General features: G+C 44.7%; 1 protein-coding gene across 3 annotated transcripts; it reads right to left on the bottom strand.

Moving 5' to 3' along the window:
* Positions 1–2123: 2123 nt before the first annotated feature.
* map6a (microtubule-associated protein 6a) lies at positions 2124–19207 on the bottom strand. 3 transcript variants are annotated; one of them, XM_056411688.1, is made up of 5 exons: positions 18225–19207; positions 6936–7149; positions 6574–6782; positions 3697–3807; positions 2684–3584 (listed from the first exon to the last, which is right to left on the bottom strand). In XM_056411688.1, exons 1-5 carry the CDS (start codon positions 18920–18922, stop codon positions 3485–3487), a joined length of 1332 nt encoding a protein of 443 aa, XP_056267663.1. In that variant the 5' UTR covers positions 18923–19207; the 3' UTR covers positions 2684–3484. The 3 variants fall into 3 exon arrangements, with proteins under 3 accessions (XP_056267665.1, XP_056267664.1, XP_056267663.1); XM_056411690.1 differs by lacking the exon at positions 3697–3807 and having other exon boundaries at positions 2124–2776; positions 6611–6782; XM_056411689.1 differs by lacking the exon at positions 3697–3807 and having other exon boundaries at positions 2124–2776.
* Positions 19208–19748: the final 541 nt, after the last annotated feature.

Here is a 19748-nt window from a genome sequence, read left to right on the forward strand (position 1 = left end):
GGCCCCAGCATCAATCCAACCTTGTTTTATACACAAAACGAGTGTATTGGGAGTAATATTCCCAAATACGCGAATGAGGCCTTGGGGATTGGGAGGTTGCTTGAGAAGAAAATAGTTGTTTTATTTCCCACTCTCTACGTCTATAATCCGGAAAGCAGCCTTGTAATGGCCCTGCAACATGATCCAAGTCTCCACAGTCTCTCTCTCTCTCTCTCTCTCCTCTCTCTCTCTCTCGTCATGAGAGCTCAGTCACCTGTGACATGACTTGGAATGGAACTGACAACATTTGACACTTGCACTTTACTGTTGTGTTTCCTTTTCATGCCAATTCATACTTTTACCTCTTGATTTATTTGACAGCTGTTTGTGTACCATGACTTTTTCATAAAAAATATATGAGAATATGTTTTTATTGACAAAGTAGTTTAAGTTAACACTTTCTTTTACATGTCCTGTTATCTTCTCTGATAATACATTAGGACCTTCGTGGAAATGTCTGTGTCTCTACTGCAAATTATAGATAAAGCATCAGTAATTTGTGTTTATTAAGTTATGTTGGGCAGATTCATTTCCATGAAGGGACAACCAAAACTGTGATAAGTGAGTATGAGACTTCGACAGCAGGTCATTGGAACCAGCTAATGTTGTTTTTCTATTTCTCCTGAAATTGGTATGGGATATAGTTATGGGATATATAGATAAAGTGTTACTAAATTGTCTACGCCTCCATCTACAAAAGTCAAACGCTACTTATACATGAATGTATTCAGCAGTTTTCTTCATAGTTTTCACAGTGTGGTATTGCTTGTTTTACTTAAAGTCAAGTATATGAATACTTCCTCCTCCAGGTAGGTAAAGTAATGTGAGGGTCGCTTTCTTGTTGAATCTGAAATCCCTTTAATAGTGACATGAATGCTTATATAGCTATTGGAACAGACCTTTTCCCGGTCTTTCTCTCACTAACAACAAGTATAAAACAAGGTAACGGAACAAGAGATGGTCCTCTCTCTTTGAGGAGGACATTAAGATGGCTGAATTGCTGATTGGCGCTGACGGATTGAGGGTGACTTCCCCCTCCTCCCAGTGCTTGTTGTAAACAACGCTCTCTCCAATCAAAATTACACAAGTTCCCGAAAACGTCAGCACCAATGCGAGCTGTGCCCGTCGGTGGCTCAGCTACGCTGCCCTTTGTGTTTGCCGAGTGTCTCTGTGAGGGCATGTGAGCTTCAGAAGATACACTGTCATGGACAGTTGGCTATGAAGTTCACAGCAGTAATGAGACCCCCGCCAGTCTAATGAGGACATGAGCTGTGACAAGGGAACAGCTTCTCTGCACCAAGAGCTCCAACTAGCTGCTCGGTCTTGTTTCCTAATCTCGCTTTGCCCCCTGGACAGGAGGTCATAAATGAAATATGAGTATCTGCATTATTGAGGCACCAAGGATGCTGCGTGTGATTTTTAAGTACAGGTAATTTATCAATCTCTGCCTCTTTGATGTTATGATGCATCTAAAGCCCAGTGTCAGAGCTGAGAGCCTTGAGCGGCTGCTTGGTATCATCACGTTGTTTGCATATTCGTTGATCAGATACTTCTCGATTTAAATCAAAAGTATTAAGAGGTTAAGAGGCGAGCGACACTGAAGGCATTTAAAGGTAAAGGTAAAGGTGTTGTCGCTCGTCTCCTGACTCACTTCGGCAAGAATGGTTCATCCGATCAGCTCCACGTATGTTTTTGAAAGTGCTTTTCCTTCTCACATGGTTCTCTGTAACAAACTGTCTGGTGGGTCGGGTTAGTGACTGGATTTTTTCCACATCACACTTATGGAAGTTGCATACTGGGTGCTGAGTGGCTTCTAAACTGTCTGTGATGTCACATGATGTTAAATGCAGATTTAATATGAGCTCAGAGACATTTGACCCCCTTCAGCAAATTAATGTAAAATACACTGTGGACATAATAATTCTACACATTGAAGCTCAAATATCCAAGTGAAGGAACAGTAAGGTAAACACATTTCTGAGTGGTGGGGTACTTTAATAAATTGTTTCTTTTGTTAAGATAACAAAAAGATACCAAAAACTGATATTAGTATTAGATTTCTTTTCAAATGCAAAACCCTCAGTTCATCATCACTCAACCATCCATGTTTAATGTTTCCATCCCACAGTTGTTCCGCACTTATGAGCATCCCTCTGCTCCATGCTGAACTCATCTCTCCACACCATTCAGACCCCCTCTTTGTGAATTACTGACCGTACAACAAAAACTACAATACAGTGTTGTAATGTGCAAGTTATGATTATTTATTTACACTAAAACCGATGGATATACAGAACAGTTTCTATTGCAATTGTTGTTTTTCAAATGATGTTGACATTATTCCATCAAAATAAATGGCATAAAAACCAATGATATAGCACCTCTGGAATAATGCCGTGGGTCAAACAGCTGTGACCTTAATCAAACATGCACGTTTCAAATCTGCCACTAAGATAGCTGAATGTTGTTTTGGGGGTGTATATTTCACCTCTTGTCTTAATCCAACTTAGTTGCAAATCCTAGATATTTACAGTACAGGGCATCAGTCTGTAGAAGGAGTATCTGCCTCCATCCTCACGGGCACAGCGACTCAGTCTGGTTGCCATCTAGGGAAAAGCGTACGACTCCGGTGCTCCTCCGAGGCTCGGCTCTCTCCAGCAGTGGTGCTGGTGGTTCTCCTCCAGCAGCACCCTGGGTATGATGATGACCGGGTCGGAGAACCTCGTCCTTAGCATCTCTAGGAGGCAGCACATGGTTAAGACAGCAGAGAAGAAGGAGACAGAAAGAGACACACGATGAGGCATTTGTCCCGGGCGAGCAACAACAAGCCATTGGGCGGAGCACCCGGTGACCGCTCATTTCAGAGGAGAAAACCAGGCCTCTGTCTTCGGGCCCAGAGCTTAACATGAGACGAAGACACAACATCGCCACGGGGGCCTGTTTGCTTATCACTAATATTACAAACAAACTCCTATACAAGCCATTGTGTTTTAGAATACACATGTGAATCAAAGCTTTTTGTCTTTTTCTAACGATGCATTGGACCGCTTCGCATTGAGATCAATACGGGCCCTTGGTTTAAATCTCGACTTCGACCCATCCAGTAAGTCACTGTAACATTATGAACTCCAGGATACCAATAGTGCAATGAGGGTCTCGGGGTGTTCTGTGACAGAATATCTACAATATGCAAGACACATTTGAATAAAGATCAATAAGCAGCACAGAGTGAAGATCATTAACATGCTCTTACAACATCCTTTTGCACTGTGTGCTCCCAAAGCTTCCCTCTTTCCATTCATACTCACCGCTCGTTGTAATCCGTCTGGTGCTGCGTGCATGTTGAAATCATAACGGCGGTGGGGGGGGGGGGGGGAAATGTAGAGCAAAATCTGGGGCCTCCTCACATGTAAGGTTCTTACACAGAGAGTGTGACAGCAGCTAGTCAGACACTCGAGTGTCCATATGGGAGATAAATATTAATAAGAGCTGTGACCGGAGGAGTGGACCGGAGGCAATGCGGTGAGACAAACAAAAAACTGTGACTGTAAAAGAAAACAAAAACAAATCACAACTCTATGAGCATGTATGAATGGGAATGAGTGGTATTTGCGGCTCACGGTCGACTTCCCTTTGGTTGCTCTCGCGATTGATTACCTTGGATTGGGTAGCGCACAGCCCCACAGGTGTTGCTTTAGAGTCTGCACCCAGCCAATATCTCGGATTGGCTGGCAGAGCTGTATGTAGTGGTACTGTTTTAGCACAACCCTTCAAATGAATCAGAATGTCACTCATTAGCACATGACAAATTGGACACAGTATGAAGAAAGAACAATATGATCTCAGCAAATGTAATATCACACATTTGTGGGTGTCTTTGTTTGTTTTAGCAAAAAATAGCATAATTTTCACATTAACTATGAGCCTAAGAAGCATGACATCTTATTCTGGAATGCGATTCTGGACGTCCTTTGACGCGCATGTTGCTCTACATGTCAGGTGAGTTCTTGGAATATATTAGAGACACGATGCAAAAAAAAATATATTCTTCAGTTCTCACACGAGGGCAACATGCGGGGCCTCGGAGAGGACGTCAGAGCTCATGCCAGAATGGGGCGCGGTTTGGGATAAGCATAGAAAGCAGTTGTGAGAGCAACAAATTCTCTTCCATGTGGATGCATTCAATGTCGTCCGTCTCACAAAGACAAAGACAGGGACAGGAGAAATGCAGACAGAAACCTGCAACCGCTCATCTGTCTTTTCTTTTTAAGAAATAAAAGAAGAAGACACTGCTTTTTCTGCATTTATTTGGAATGTTTCATTAATTATGAGCAAGCAGATAGAAACACAAGCACGTCACAGTCATTTTTAATTTTTTTGGGCCCAATACAGAACGTTCTTTATAACCATACGTTCTATCCTTATTTGCCTAATAGTCACAAAGATATAGCACAGGGTGTGAGGTGTGCTGACAGCTGTTTACATTCACCGCCTCTACAAGCACCCCACCCCACCCCTCTCTTGTGTTACATGACAATGCGTCCCCCAACCAAAGGCTGCAAAATGCTAATGAGTCGTCCCTGATGGGGCAGCTTGGATAGACATGGTGGTGGTGATGGTCGCTGTCAGACACCACACGATGTAGAGATGGTGCAGTCGTTCCACTTATAATGGAGGGAAGGATGCTGAGAAGCAGAGCTAATGAGAGCAGTGAGGTGTGTGTGTGTGTGTGTGTATGGGGGACAGGACTATACAGTGCTCTTCTAATCCAAAAACAAGGACACCAGTGATGTCTCTCTCTATGTGTGCTCAGTGAAAACAGATTGGGACCGGGTGCTCACTCACATGTCGCTCCGCGATAATATATTTATATTTACACAAGAGAGGTTATAATTAGTCTTGTGATACAACCTTCCCCCTTTTCTTCAACACATCTCCCTGAGGAGATTCAGATTCAACCAGAATTTAGGAGTTGGTTTCTTGTATGTTTTGCAAGAAACCTCGTACACTCAACGCCGCGTTGAACTCGCCAGAGTTTAAATAAACATCCTAAACCTCACCAAACCATTATACGTGTTCATGCTTTTAGAATTTGGTCAGAAAAAGTAGAACAACATAGATAAAACAGCAAGAGATGAATATTGGAGTCACAAAACAGAAGCAGTCACACTTATCACATCACTGTGCCCTTATTGGGGCTGAATTAAAATAAAAGATGTGGTTGGAACAGATATTACTTAGAACTTATTACGTAGATGTAGAAAAGGGATAAAACTTCTTATCCTTGTGAACGAATGGCAGTGAATGTATTAGGAACGTGGATCTGTGCTTCATCCATACGACTTCCTCTTTAAAGGTTATGTGAAAGCGCTCTTAAGCAGCAATATGAGCTGTCTGCTATCGTCCCTTGGCAGGTTAATGATATAGGTTACGGTCACCCTCGGCAGTTACCAAACGGAAAAGGCCAAAAGGAGGTGTGCGTTTGTTTGCATGCTACTGCAGTTGCGTAACAGCGGTGAAGCCTTGCAGAGGGATCGGTCCTTAATAAAGAGCACACGAGAGGTGATTACACTGAGTTATGGCCGCTGAGACCGACAGCGCCGCACGCTTGTGCGCTCGGCAGGACACTCGCCGCTCTCTGTTCCTGTTGTTCCTCTTCCGTTTCATCTCAGCACGTCTGCACAACACCACTGCGGGGGAAACTGCCGTTCAAATGGCTGGTGTTGGATTCATAATCAGTTTGGTGTGACCCAGATGCTTCCTTGGCAACACATTGGGCATAAAAAAACTAAAATGCCGCCGTATGAATGGGCTTCGCATGAAGTGGAGCAAACGCTGAATGGGATGAACACACAGAGCTCACGCACACGTTGAGCCCTGTGAGCCGTGAACAGAGAAGGCAGCAGGTCCGGAACAAGCCGGGGATCAGACACTCATGACTAACCAAGCAGGACGTTTATCAAAGATTTTCAGAGTTGTTGTTAATTTAGCAGGCGCAAAAAATCAGATCCAACGTGCCAATTTGATTATCTTTTCCTCCAACGATCAAAACAAAAGAGGGGGGGGGGGAATAAATCCTTGATAAACTCAACAGAGCAATCTGCTCAGCTGATCAAAGCCAAGCCTTCAGAGTTGCTTGTCGGTGGACCCGTGCAACAAGAGCCATCCATTGCATAGCCTGGCAGCCTGTAGCCATGACAACCTGGAGATGGAGGCGAGGAGAGTGGGGGCGGGGGGCACCAAATGCCAGAGGAAGAGGATGCTCCCGCCCACTCGTTACTATAGCGATCTACTATAGCATGAGGTGTCATGTCTAAAACCCCGACATCTTGTTATTATTCTACAAACGTAGCCAAGAGGTAGTGAGAGAGGACAGAGGAGAAGGAGAGGATGCGGAACAGAGGGGAGAAGAAAGAGACCAGATGGGGAGAGATGAGGAGAACCAGAATTCATTCTGCAGCCTTGGTGTTTGCCCTCCACCCCACCCCGCAAAAGAAAGGAATAAAAGGAGAAGTAGTGCTAAATGATTTTTACTCTTTTGCCTCAGCCAGTTTGTTGTTCATCTCTTTACTTTTCTCCTTGTCCCCCACCGCTGGCCGGTTCTCGAGCTGGTTCTCAGAGGCCGTCTTCTTGGAGCCCCTCAGCGCGGCGCTCTGCTTATCTTTGGCTTTCTTCGTTGGCTTGGCCGCCGCTGCGGCTCCAGGCCTTTTGGGCTTAGTGCGGAGGGCACTGTACCTGTCAACCTAAGGACGTCAGATCGTGGAAATGAGACTTCTGAGGTGGAACGCTCCATTTGTGGCTGGTCATTTCTAAAACTGTGCTGTGCAATGAGATGAGCATGTCAGGAATTTCCCATTGCCCCTCCCTGAATTGAAGTCAGAGAGGCGTGTTCTTACCTGTTTGATAGGGTCTATGTAAGGCTCGCTGTACAAACTGCGTATCCTCCTCCTCTCCAGGGCCTTGTTGTCAGCAGGCTTCAGCGGGGCTTGGCCCTTGTATGTGGCACTGTAGCTGGTCTCTAGGCTGGTCCTCTCATCCGGTGGCAGGTACTGGGACCGGGCCCGGATCATCTTTGCCGGCTTCACATCTTTATACGCCTTGTACTCAGTTCTGTGGACAGAAGGAAGTTAGGGTGACATAAATAAGTGAACTGGTTCGTAGAGCTTTAAAAAACATCAATAATGATATCAATGAAGAGTTATGACAGTAAGAGTGACAAGTTAAAAAAGGTATTGATCATAAAACATACAATGTTTATGACATATAGCTGGACAACACTCTCATATTTGAAGGATACACGTGAAGCCCTCATTGGGCTCATCTCTGGTGGGGACGAGACCGCCTACAGGTGGGAGACTGACCACCTGGTGACCTGGTGCAGCCAGAACAACCTGGAGCTCAACGCTCTAAAGACAGTGGAGATGGTTGTGGATTTCAGGAGGAATGCAGCCCCACCCGCCCCTCTCATCCTGTGTGACTCCCCCGTCGACGCTGTGGAGTCCTTCCGCTTCCTGGGCTCCATCATTACCCAGGACCTCAAGTGGGAGCTGAACATCGGCTCCATCACCAAGAAGGCCCAGCAGAGGATGTTCTTCCTGAGGCAGCTGAGGAAATTCAACCTGCCAGGGAGAATGATGGTACAATTCTACACGGCCATCATTGAGTCCATCATCTGCTCCTCCATCACCGTCTGGCACCCTGCAGCCACAGCCAAAGACAAGTGCAGGCTGCAGAGCATCATCCGCTCGGCCGAGAGGGTTATCGGCTGCAATCTGCCTTCCCTCCAGGTCCTGTTCACTTCCAGGTCACTGAAGCGGGCCAGAAAGATTGTCGCTGACCCCTCCCACCCTGGACACTCCCTGTTCGAGTCCCTCCTCGGGGAGGAGGCTGCGGTCCATCATGACAAAGACCACCCGCCACACCAAAAGTTTTTTCCCGTCGGCGGTCGGGCTCATCAATGGAACCCGGGACTGACTGACTGTCACCCCCAGGACTACCACCTCTTCTTCCACCTTCCTCTCTCCTCCTTCTTCCCGCTCCTTCCTCTTCCTCCTCCTCCCTCTTCCTCCCTCCTCCCTCCTCCTTCTTCTTCCCTCCTCCACACACGTCACTTTAACATGCACTTTAACCTGAGGCCTCCTCCACACACATGCCACTTTATTTGCATGCACTTTAACTTAAACACACGCCACGCGTAACATACACTTTTAACTAAAACACACCACTTGAAGCACACACCCAAACACTTTCACATTATTTGTTGTCTTTCTGTCGTGTTGATTGTTGTTTGTTTGTCATGTCCAAATGTTGCACCTTCCACCAAAAAAAATTCCTCGTTTGTGTAAACATTCCTGGCAATAAAACTGTTTCTGATTCTGATTCTGATTCTGATTCTGAAGCCACAGCCAGGAGATAGTTAGCTTAGCATAAAGCGCTGGAAAGAGGGTAAACGGCTATCCTTGGCTCCCTCCAAAGAAACGCCAGTTGAGTTTCCGCTGGTTACTTTGAATGAAACACCTCTAATGCTGTTCCATTATAGCGTTTCAACATTTTGTATTCTAATGTTGTAATCTGCGTCTGGAGAAGAGGTGTGAAGTGAAGTGGCGCATTACGACTTTAGTACGTCAGAGGTACAGCAGGTGGGAGGAGGTCTCACTCCGGTCTGACGGGGGGATTTTTTTGTAGTTCTCACACAGCAGATCTGAAGAAGGTCAGCAGCATGGCGGGCCCTCTGAGCAGGCTGGCCTGCAGCTTGTGCTCTCTGGGTGAACCACAGAGGACAACCAGGTGCATATTGAAGTCAACTGAACATCTGTCACAAATACGGAAACTGTTAATCTGCACCATTTCCATTGTATGTGGGCTGCAACTAACAATAATTACATTATTGAATGACATGCCGATTATTTTCTTTAATTAACTTGTTCCATAAAATGTATAAAAATATAAAACAAATATCTCACAACAGAAAAACAATGGAACGATGGATCAGTTAGTTATTGGAGTGGAAGCAGATTATTTTTCTGTCTGTCAAACAACGTTGTTTTGTTGTAAAATTCACCTGACAGAAGAATCTGGACAGCTTTTCAGAACAAACATGAGTAATTGTTGTGGAAAACAGATGTAGCTGAAGCATGCCTTTGGCTTTATAGGTTACTGCTTGGAAGGGTCCTTAATCTTCACAAAAGGTCATCGGGCGATGCCTTAGAAAACATAAATCTGCCAAACCTAATATCAGAAGAATAGTCTTTTAGTCTTTGTGTCTATCTGTTTATGACTGAAGGCAAACATTTTTTCTCTTGACTGATGTTATTTTTAACGGACAGAAATACAAGTCTTATGCTGTATTTGCATTAATTTCGGCTGGCTCTATGAAAAATGAAACAATGCAATATGTCAGCATGTAACAGCATACAATATTTATATAAAACTGTTAACATTTCTGCCAATGTTTCAAGAAAAAGGTGGCCCAAGTTTCCTATTTCGTAAAAGATAAATACAAATTGTAATATGCAATATGATACCGTAATAACAAAGGAAAACAGAAAACAGCTCTGTGTTTCAGGTTCGTCTCCCATTGTGGCTCCAGTGCAGTCAAAAACACACATTTCCCCTCACACAGCACAATTCACCGCGAGCGCTGAGAACCACGCAGTCGTAGCCAAGGTTCAGGGAAAGGTCTCCGCTCCCTGTGGCAACATCGGCAGAGCATGCAAGTCCAGGCTGCTGCTCGACAGCCTCATTAGAACCAAATGTAAGGCCAAGTCATCTGGAAAGACATCGCATATCAATAACTGTGGAAATCCGCCTCAGACAGTGTGTTCCTGTTTACCGCAATTACATTTCAATGACGGTTGTATTGATTTGACATCTTGAATGTATTACCTTGAGTAGGGTGTAATGAGAGAGCAGCCGAGTTCCGACCTCAGATGTTCTTGAGGTGGGTTGTCATGGGATAGCACGTGGGCGCGAAACAATAAACCACACTGAAAATAAGAGCACCATCGTTCAAAGAAACAGTGCTCCATTTCGACGTGAAATAACGAACGGGCAAATTAAATGGTTATAATAAAAACCTCACATCGATTAGCAGAATTCTAGATAGCGCCAGTGGTGATGACAAAGAATACGATAAGACCTGTCACGATATGCCGATGAAGTACAACATGTAGGCTACAGCTAACTTTAGCAGTTAGAAAGCAGCTAGCTTAGCTAAACGCTGTGGCATCACAAGGGGACAGGGACTGGAGGGACGCTATGTTCCCACTCGATTACAGCGACAACCTGACAAAATGGCCGCTCGGGTGGAAACTACAGCTCCCAGACTGCCTCACCACTCACCCAGCTGCAGGTGCTTAGGACAGCTAATTGAGGCAGGGCTGGGAAGCTTAAGAGGAGACAGAGGGGAGAGCAGAAGGAGGGAAGGAGCTGGACAAGCCCAAGAGAACAAACAAGAGGAGGACTTTGTTAAGTGGACTTTGTTTGAAGATAAGTTTTTTGTTTAAAGAACCTTTTTCTCCCCCAGGACGCTTTTTGTTGAGCATTGGACTTTTTTTATTTTGTTTGAATGAAGACACCGTCCTGTTCATTTTAAACCTTACAATGTTGCCTGTTTTTACTCCTCCCTTGCACTGCCCCACCCTAGACGGCACTCGGGACAGCCCGTGACGTGACAACGCGTTGTGAAATAAAGTGGCACACAAGCAGCTTTCACACAGCACTTGGCGCTCTGCGGCTCCGTCTCGTCGAGCGCCTTTCACACAGGACGCCATTTGCGCTGCGTCCGCCTCCGAGTTCAGCTCACAGCTTTGCTCCATGCGGTGAAAAGCCGCTGTGGAACCGTGTGTGCCTTTGGAAGGTAAATCCTTAAGAAACATGCTAACAATGACAATGCGAATGTGTTGATGGTAACCAGGTATAATGTTTACCATGTTCTCCATCTTAGTTTAGTGTGCTAGCCAGGGTTGCCAGGTCTGTGTGACAAAACAGCCCAATGGCCAATCAAAACCAGCCCAATATCAGAACTCAAAATATGCCCGTGCCAAACCATATGCACTGCTTTTAAAGTCCAACAGCATTGCTATCATTGCCAAATGTATTGTAATATCTACAAAGTAACACCAAATGATTAGTATGCCAGCATTAAAATAAGTTTATGGTAGGATTTGGGGATAAATAAATGATTTCATTTAAAATATGGAGTTTTATTTAAAGATATTCATGTAATTTTGCATGCAAAATAGGTCTAGCCGAACCAGCGGACAAAAAAATTCAACCTTGCGGCAACACTTCAAAAGTAGCCCAATTCCACGGGAAAACCGCAGAGTAATAGTTGCTCCAAGTTTATCATTTGACCAGCAATGAAGAGAGCTGACATTTAGCCGACACATCATGAATGCCTAAACTTTACACATCATCACATCACTATTTAATGTGTTCCCTTTCATCTAAAACTAAATCAGCTATCAGTCGCTAACTTTTAAGCTTTGTTTAAAAGAAACGGAGGCGTAAAGAGTCGTTTTAGGGTAAGCTAACCATTTACGACACAAAGGCTGGGAACAGTGACATGACTGCTTTACACCGGGGAACGGAGGAAGTCACAGAGCGCTGTTACATAACCGGACTGAAGTCCATTTTCAATGCTCGGCTGGACCAAGAAGCCACAAAGACAGGTTATACAACAATGTCCAGGCCAAGGATTTAAAGCACTCACAGCGTGACATCACAGTATTTGTGTGTTTGTTTGTTTGTTTGTGTGTGTGTGTGTGTCCGTGTGTGAGAATGACAGAGAAAGAGGCAGACTGTGTGTGCAGACAGGTTCCACAGTGTGAAACACCGGCCAGTACTGTAACATTGCTCCTATTCATGGACATGTGACAATAAAGTCTGTGTTTCTGAGGTCAGTGTGTACTTGGTACTTATGTATAAAACATGCTTGGTGTGCTTGGTTCAGCGGGCGTCTCCTGTCACATACGCAACGGGCAGATTGCTGCGCAACGTCTGCAAAACCAGCCGTTCGCTGAGAGGTACGAAGCTCACCTTTTCGTTTGAGTGTCGGGAATTGAAAAGGTCACTGTTAAAAAACATTAGTTTTATGTCATAGAAGGTGATAGACTCAGTACCTGTCATGAAAAAGATACATCTTACAACTCACACTACTCTTGTCTATTCCTCGTTCATCGATTGTGAAAACAACGTCCCTTCTTATATCCAGTCAGACAGTCAGGTCTGTTGATCAGTCATGTGACTGCCACAGACCCTGTTAGAGCAGTTTCATGGAAGAACTACGGTAGAATGAAAAATAGTTTCTACATGCTGCTAGAGACATGCCAGATGTCTGCCATCAGAGAGATCTCTACGTCCAACACCAGGAAACTCACACCAAAACTAACAACACATTTTCAAAAAACCTCATCTTTTATTTCTGCATTGTTTCCCCCAACGTTATTAAGGGAAGTTGCTCAGATCTGTGAGTCACTGCCTCTCAGGCAACGCTATCATACCACCTTGCTGTCATCGCCTTGCTTTTGTGACTAAAGCCGTTTTGGACGTCTGACCCCGCTGACCCGCTGCGGCGGAGGGGTTGCGCAGAGAAAGGCCTCGTCGCTGCAACCCAACACTGCCGTGCGACAGGGGTGAAACCACGCCAGGGTAACAGCACTGCTCAGCTCCTTGCAGCCCTGGTCTAACACGGCACAATCTGGAGGGGTTGCGGGTGAAAAAGGATAAAAACAGATGCCTGCAACTTAAAACTGTCGAGCTGCACGAGCTGACATAACAGATAAAAAGTACAATAACACGTTACAGCCAGAAGAATATTTTACTTAAGGAAATAATACTTTTTTGAGCTGATGCTATTGGTTATTATCACCAACTACAAAGTCGTCAGGTGTTTAGTTGTGTACTAATGTAGTGGACAATTGAAAAAGGGGTCACCAAAGTTATTACACATCTGTCCCTGTCCTATGTATAAGTTATGTGTTCTTATTTTCCTGCCCGACGTGTGTTTCTGCCAGCGGATCACGATGTCACAATGCTCCCCTTGGACCATCGAATGTCTGCACAAAATGTCTGGGCAATCCATCCAGGAGTTGTTGAGACATTATGCTCTGGACGGTGGATATACTGCACATGGTAAATGGTCAAATACATCTGCTGGGTCAGAACTTCTGTACAGTTATGACTGATGGTGACCACAGTGACGGGCTCTAATCCTACACCAGAGCTGACTTCACATAAAGGGGAAGTGGAGTGCTTCTTTCCCAGAATTCCAGAAAATCAATCTGTGCATAAGGGAACTGTCGCTTCCCTTGCTAGCAGTGTTGTCTTGGTGTGTCAGCGGGTGAGCTCCTGGCTTCTGGCCAATACTCCCTCCTCCCTCCGGCGACAAGTCGGCCTCGTCTCTCACACTCGGCCTCTCTGAAGCTTCTCAGGCAACAGCTTATGGAAACTATGCTGTATATATGCTGAGAGATGCAACACTGCATTCACAGTATGACAGGGGCTTGTCATAGGGTCACAAAAGGGGGCTCCCACGAACATTTTTGTATTGCTAATTTTCTAATTTTGTATTGCTAATTTCCATTTTAAAACAACGACAAAAGTGTTGACTTGAGCATTTTTGGTGCACACTTTGTAATAATGAAGTACAGAAAGGCAGCCTCTCAGTGTCTAGCTATGGTGAGCTCAGTCAGAACGTCAGGTTTAACTGGGTTACAGTATTTTACGTAATTCATTCATCACCAGAATCAGATCTGTAGACATTTCCCTGTAAATGAACTGTAATCAGATGTGATACATCAGATTAATTGGTTACATAAGACAGTGAGCTTTAGCTGGCTGTCTTATGGGGTGCTGAGCAATTAAATATCTCTCTTGTTCTGCCTGTTTTGTGAGATACATGCCTATAAGGTGCCTATTATTTCTAGACTGAAATAATATCGGCATTATAATTATTATAACTATGAGGATTTTTTTAGTTGCCTATTTTGTGGTGCCCCCTCAGGACTTGGTGCCCTACACACAGCGCGTAGTGCACGTTATGGGAGCGGCGGCGCTGAATAGATCCCACACAACTACCCTGGCCTGGTTTTATTTTCAGGCAGCAATTGTGGGTCAGATCGCGGGGTTGGAGGTTCAAACCCCGCCCTGCTCAATGTGTCCTTGAGAAAGACACTTAACCCTGAATTGCTTCCTGTAGCTATATCTATGGTGTATGAATGTAACATGATTGTAAGTTGCTTTGGATAAAATTGTCATCTACATGAATAAAAAATAAAAGGTGGTTTGGTTTTTCGTCAAATTAGTTAATTTTTTTACATTTTAATGAATTGAGTTTCTGCATTCACTTCTTGTCAGTATAAACATGAGGCTTGGTTGACTCTAAGAGGATACTTTCTAAATCCATTGGCCTCTTTACAGTGTAATTTGCAATACCACAAGCGTACTGTGTGTCCGTTCCGTGACATAACAGACAAACTCTTTTTTAGTTGATGGGGTGTCCTTGTCTTGGGGAGGGATGAGTTCACGTGCGAGAAGAAAACCAAAAGAAGAATCTCCTAAGTGCTGCTGTGAAAATGTTGAGCTGTGATACATGACGCAAATTAAAACAAAGTCATGCCTCACTCTCTCTCTCTCTCTCTCTCTCTCTCGCTCTCTCTCTCCCTTGCTGTACTCACTGAACCTGCATTACCTGCCTCACTGTGGATGAAAATTCAAGTCATACTCAAATAAAAGACCAAAATAAAGAGGCGATTGTATTTGGCTTTTATTTGACGCATCGCATAATTGAACAAATAATGCTGATAAGATGAAGAATGGCCTTTGTCTCTTACAGCAGCGCTGGTAGTTAAAAAAGAAGACACCAACAAAGACTCCAGCTGCTGCTGTCTGAGGCTCATTACTTATCTTTTCATGCAAAAAAAAAAAGAAGACATTTGAAACATAATGCAGCGAGTTGGTGTAGAGATGCAGGCTGGAAGGGGCTTGTGAGGGGGGGGGGGGGGCTGTCGGTGGCAAGAAAACTAAATAGTTCTCACAGTAGTTGTCAGAAAAGTGCGATAGTTTTTTCTTTAGCATTTCCTGGGTGCTCTGCAGATAAATACAAGTCTTTTCATCTTTTTTAAACGGCAGAAAATACAGCTGAGGGGAACAGGACTCCGTGTGCAAACGAGCACAAAGGAATGGGGGGACGGCTTCGAATAGACTGTGAATGTGGCTCCCGACTGAAAGTCCTGCTCCAGTCTCTATATTTGCTGGCTAAATGGAGCTACTGTGCACATTAGTGCAACCATATCGCAATTGTTGAAGGCCAACAATGATATCTAAGTTGAAGAAATGGTGAGTTGTCTCACAGTCCACAGGCAATCCATACTGATGGTGTCAAAAAAACCTCCCTTGGGATAAATACGGGGCACCACAAGCGTCTGTGCTGGGTCCCTTTACTATTTACACTCCACATAAACAATAGTGCAACTCCAGCACAGACTTGCAATAGCCGTTTTTCTGATGAGACTTTTTTCCAACTGTCTCAGGATTACAATCTGCCCCTTGAACACAGAAATGTGTTTTATTCTCAAGAACCTATAATTCAATTCTGCATCTCCCGACAACTAACATCCGTTCATGTAATACTGCTCAAACTGAAATGGTTTAGTCACATAAATATCTCTGAATTATGGCTTACTTTAAATATTGTGTGGAGCAATTTGCACAGGAACCGTTAAAAATATGATGCAGTCTGCTGGAGCAAAATGCCAGATTAGGCGTAGATAACACAGAGGTGCACACTCACTCACTTAGTCATTCACTTAGTCACTCACTCACTCACTCACTCACTTACTCACTCACTTACTCACTTACATGGCAAATTTGCCTCCCAAGTTATCATAAGACTGGTTGCTGACAAGGAATATAGCATTTTAGTTCTCACACTTAAAACTAAATGTGGCCTCCATCACTTCCAGCAAGGGGATGAATCAGCACCACTGATCTGTTTGAACTGAACGTTCTCCGCCTGCTAAAAGCACAAAAACACAGAATCCATCTGCACGCCAGCGCGTCGTTCAAACCCGAGCCCGCTTGAGACCGGTGGGCCACCGGCAGCGTTATCGCCACTTCACTTGTTGAACGGACTTTGGCAGTTTAGATAACAGACACTCAAGTGTCCTGCTGTAGTTACAGACATGAACACTAACCACAGACGCTCGCCTCGTTCATGGACTCACAGATGAGCCCTCAGTTTGATTATTCCTTTGAGATGACGTTGATTCTGTTTGCCCTGGGAAGTGGTTCAACCTTATGATGTGTCTATATAGTGTCTGACATTTAGATCTTATTGTTATGATATGATTGTACTGCATTACTATTTTTACTAAATTGTGTTAAATAATTCCAAGCAAATTGTAGTAAAAAAAACCAAAACGTTTTTGTTGGATGTAACAGTTAACTTTATAAATCAATATCGTGACTATCATTTCAACAAAGTCGCCCAGCCCTAATTGAGGAATGTTTGGTTTTTTAAATTGCAGTTCTGTGTATTATAACTATATAACAAAACAGAAGAAAGCCCAAAATTACTTAAACATACGTTTTTGTGTGTGCATGTCTTAAATGTTAGTGTGTGTGTGTCTGTGTTTGTTTGTGTGTGTGTGTGTGTGTCTGTGTGTGTGTGTGTGCGTGCAGTTTCCACACTATAGGCACACTATCCACAATATTAACCCACAGTTGACCTGCTTCAAGTCTCCGCCCGGGGGGGGGGGAGTCGCTACACCCTTGCTGCTCAACAACAAAGGCTCAGCAGCAATATGCACCGAACAGCTGTAAGACTCGCTCACTTATCTCGCCCGGCCTCGCTCACCTCTACCAGCCGAATCACGAGGTTTCTGTTTCAACCCACATCTGCACCGACTCAACATACCATTGGGCATCTTTTGCTATGAATCCGGTGAAAATGTTTTACAGATATAAGAGTGTGCAATAAAAAGGCTGAGATCCGACTCTGCTGAAAGTGAGTCAAAGAATGAGATGCTGAATGCTTTGAAAATTCCCCAAATCCACAGTTTTCTGCATCAGCAACAACAAAAACAGAACAACAAATCCCCACACGCCCCAAGTGTGAAATGGATCTCGTTTATCTTACACTCGAACAACCAGAAGTCTTCACATGAAGATAAATGCACCCGGTAACATCAAGGCACAGCTTCAATAGGCCATGACGGTGGGGTGCGTGACTTGATGCTCATCCATCCACCAGTCCCCATCATCCTCTGGAACATTGCATAAGAGACCTGTACCCTCATGGACCGAAACATCAACAGTCAACTCGACCTTTCCATTTAATTTAATTACCTTCTTCAGGGTAAATTAGAGCTGATCTGTAATGCTTCCTCATGCTGCGTGTACCTCTGGACGGCCTGTTTCAGCAAAGCAAGCTTTTAGAGTTTTCCTGAGATTTAGTGATAAATGAGTTCCCCAAAATGATGGCTTCTAATGAGACTTCTCTTAAAACGTTTTTTTTGGGGTCTTTTTTTTATGACATCGACATAAGCAAAAAATGCGCAACAAAAAACCCTTGGTTATTTTGAAAAAAAGATTGTGGTTTGGTTTAAATTAATTATGTTTGTTATAACAAAATGAAGTTAAAATAAGTCAACAGTGACTTTTGGTTTCACCCAGGATACACAGTGGTCCCCTGGGTGAAAGTGATGTGTTTGTCAAACCCAAACCTGTCAATCTCCGGTCCACACTGACCTTGTCCCTCTTAACAACACGTCAGCTGACTTTTTGAGAGGCGGCCCATGCAGGTCCTGGCTCACCACACAGGATGCACCATTTGTTTAGGTTTGCCATAATTTTGACAATGCAAACTCCATATTTGTTGTGCAATCTGGTGGCTGTGTAAAAAAGCATTTCTCTACCAACAAAGAAAGGTTTGAAATGAAGTAAACACACCCTAAATTCATTATTACATTAGCGTAGTGTTTGTTCATTATGTGTATTGAGAAAATATGAATAATGATAAACCCCTCCCCTCCAAAAATAAGCTCTGCTCCTTCTTATAGTCAAGTGAATGAATGGTTAACACGGTTTACTACTAATGTTGACCCCTATGACCCTTGGACGCCTGAGGCCTCTGGACCCCCCAGTTCCGAAGACACCAGATATGGGGTAGTGTATGAACTCACTTGTACGAGCTGTCGGCTGTGATCTCCTGTTTGATCTGCCTGTTCACAGCATCCGCCGCCGCCCTCCCTTTGCCCTCTTCTTCCACCTTCAGGACAACTTTCTTCTGCCCCTCTTGCTTACTGGACTTCGTTTTCCTTCCCTGCCCCTGCGGGAGGTCTTTCTCCTGCACCTGGTCAGCGGTGGCGCTCTTCTCCACGCCGCTGTCCGCTTCCGCCGGCTGCTTCCCGTGCCTGGACCTGTCCGCAGCCCGGTCGGCGGAGGGAAGCTGTTTGGGTATCCAGGGATGGTCGCACCTTTTCGGGATGGGCCAGGGTTTGAAGTCCTTCTGGTACTGGGTCTCGCTGTTGAACGGGGTTTCCGGTTCGTGGTACTCGTTCTTGGGTTTACAGCTCGGCTCCGGTCGCACGTTCCAGTGTTTAAAGTCCTCGCGCATCACCGAGCTGCACACCCGGTCCTCCGAGACGCACCTGCGCGGCGGCCGAGCAGATGTTGTGGCCCCGGTCTCCGCGCGAGACGGCTGCGTTTCTATGGCGACGCGGCCCTGGGAAAGGTGGTGCGGCGGCTGCAGCTTGATGTGCTGCATCTCCGAAGCATCCGTGTACTTGGTGTAGACCAAAGGCACCGCAATGTCAGCCTTGTCCAGCTGGTTCCACAAGCGGGCCATGCAGCACGCCCTGCTGATACAGGGCCACGCCATGGTGGGCCGGAGAGAGCTCCACGACAACACGATCTGCACCGGCGACAAAATGAAGTCAAAATATGTCTCTGCACTCCTCCTGATATGTCAGAAACAAGATGTCCGTGTGTCAGGTAGCAGGAAAGGCGCAGCAGGCCGTTGGCGTTAGATGGAATTCAGTATATCCATTTTGCTTCTAAAATAGACAGATTTTAAGGATTTGTATATTAAAAAAACAACCTTGCTAACGTTTGCTATGTGCCAGCTACGTCTTGCTACATCACTCCGCAGCATGGCACTGCAACGAAAAACAGCCCCGCCCGCCTGCTCAGCATCCCGGAGACACAGAGAGTGGAGGGGGGGGGGGGGGTCAAGTCAGAGAGAATATGGAAGTACTTCCGGCTTAGCTTGCGGTCTAAAAAAATGACGCTCTTTTGAAATTGTGTGATTTAAAAAGAATTCCCAACAGCATAATTAAGAATATGAAAAAAAAATGTAGCGCATTAACTAATATATCCTAAAGTATCTTCTCGTTGCAGATCTTTAGCCATATACACCGAGGTCGGCTGCTTTTATTTTGAAATGAGAATAGTCATTTCCGGTGAAGAGCCGATGAACACAGTGAGCTTGATGTGAACGGTGTGTTTTGTTACGCACTCTGGATGATGGTCCAGGAGGAGCGACGTTCAGGTCCAGCCATCACTTTCCTTCGGCTTCCGTGTCAACGTTTGGTTATGAGAAAATATGAAAATAAAAGATAGATAGATAGATAGATAGATAACGTTGACATTAATATAAAGGGATTGACATTATGAAGCAAAGTACTTATCTTATTTCATTCAAAATA

This window comes from Pseudoliparis swirei, chromosome 3 (genome assembly GCF_029220125.1).
Source record: "Pseudoliparis swirei isolate HS2019 ecotype Mariana Trench chromosome 3, NWPU_hadal_v1, whole genome shotgun sequence".
Taxonomy (NCBI): Eukaryota; Metazoa; Chordata; class Actinopteri; order Perciformes; family Liparidae; genus Pseudoliparis; species Pseudoliparis swirei.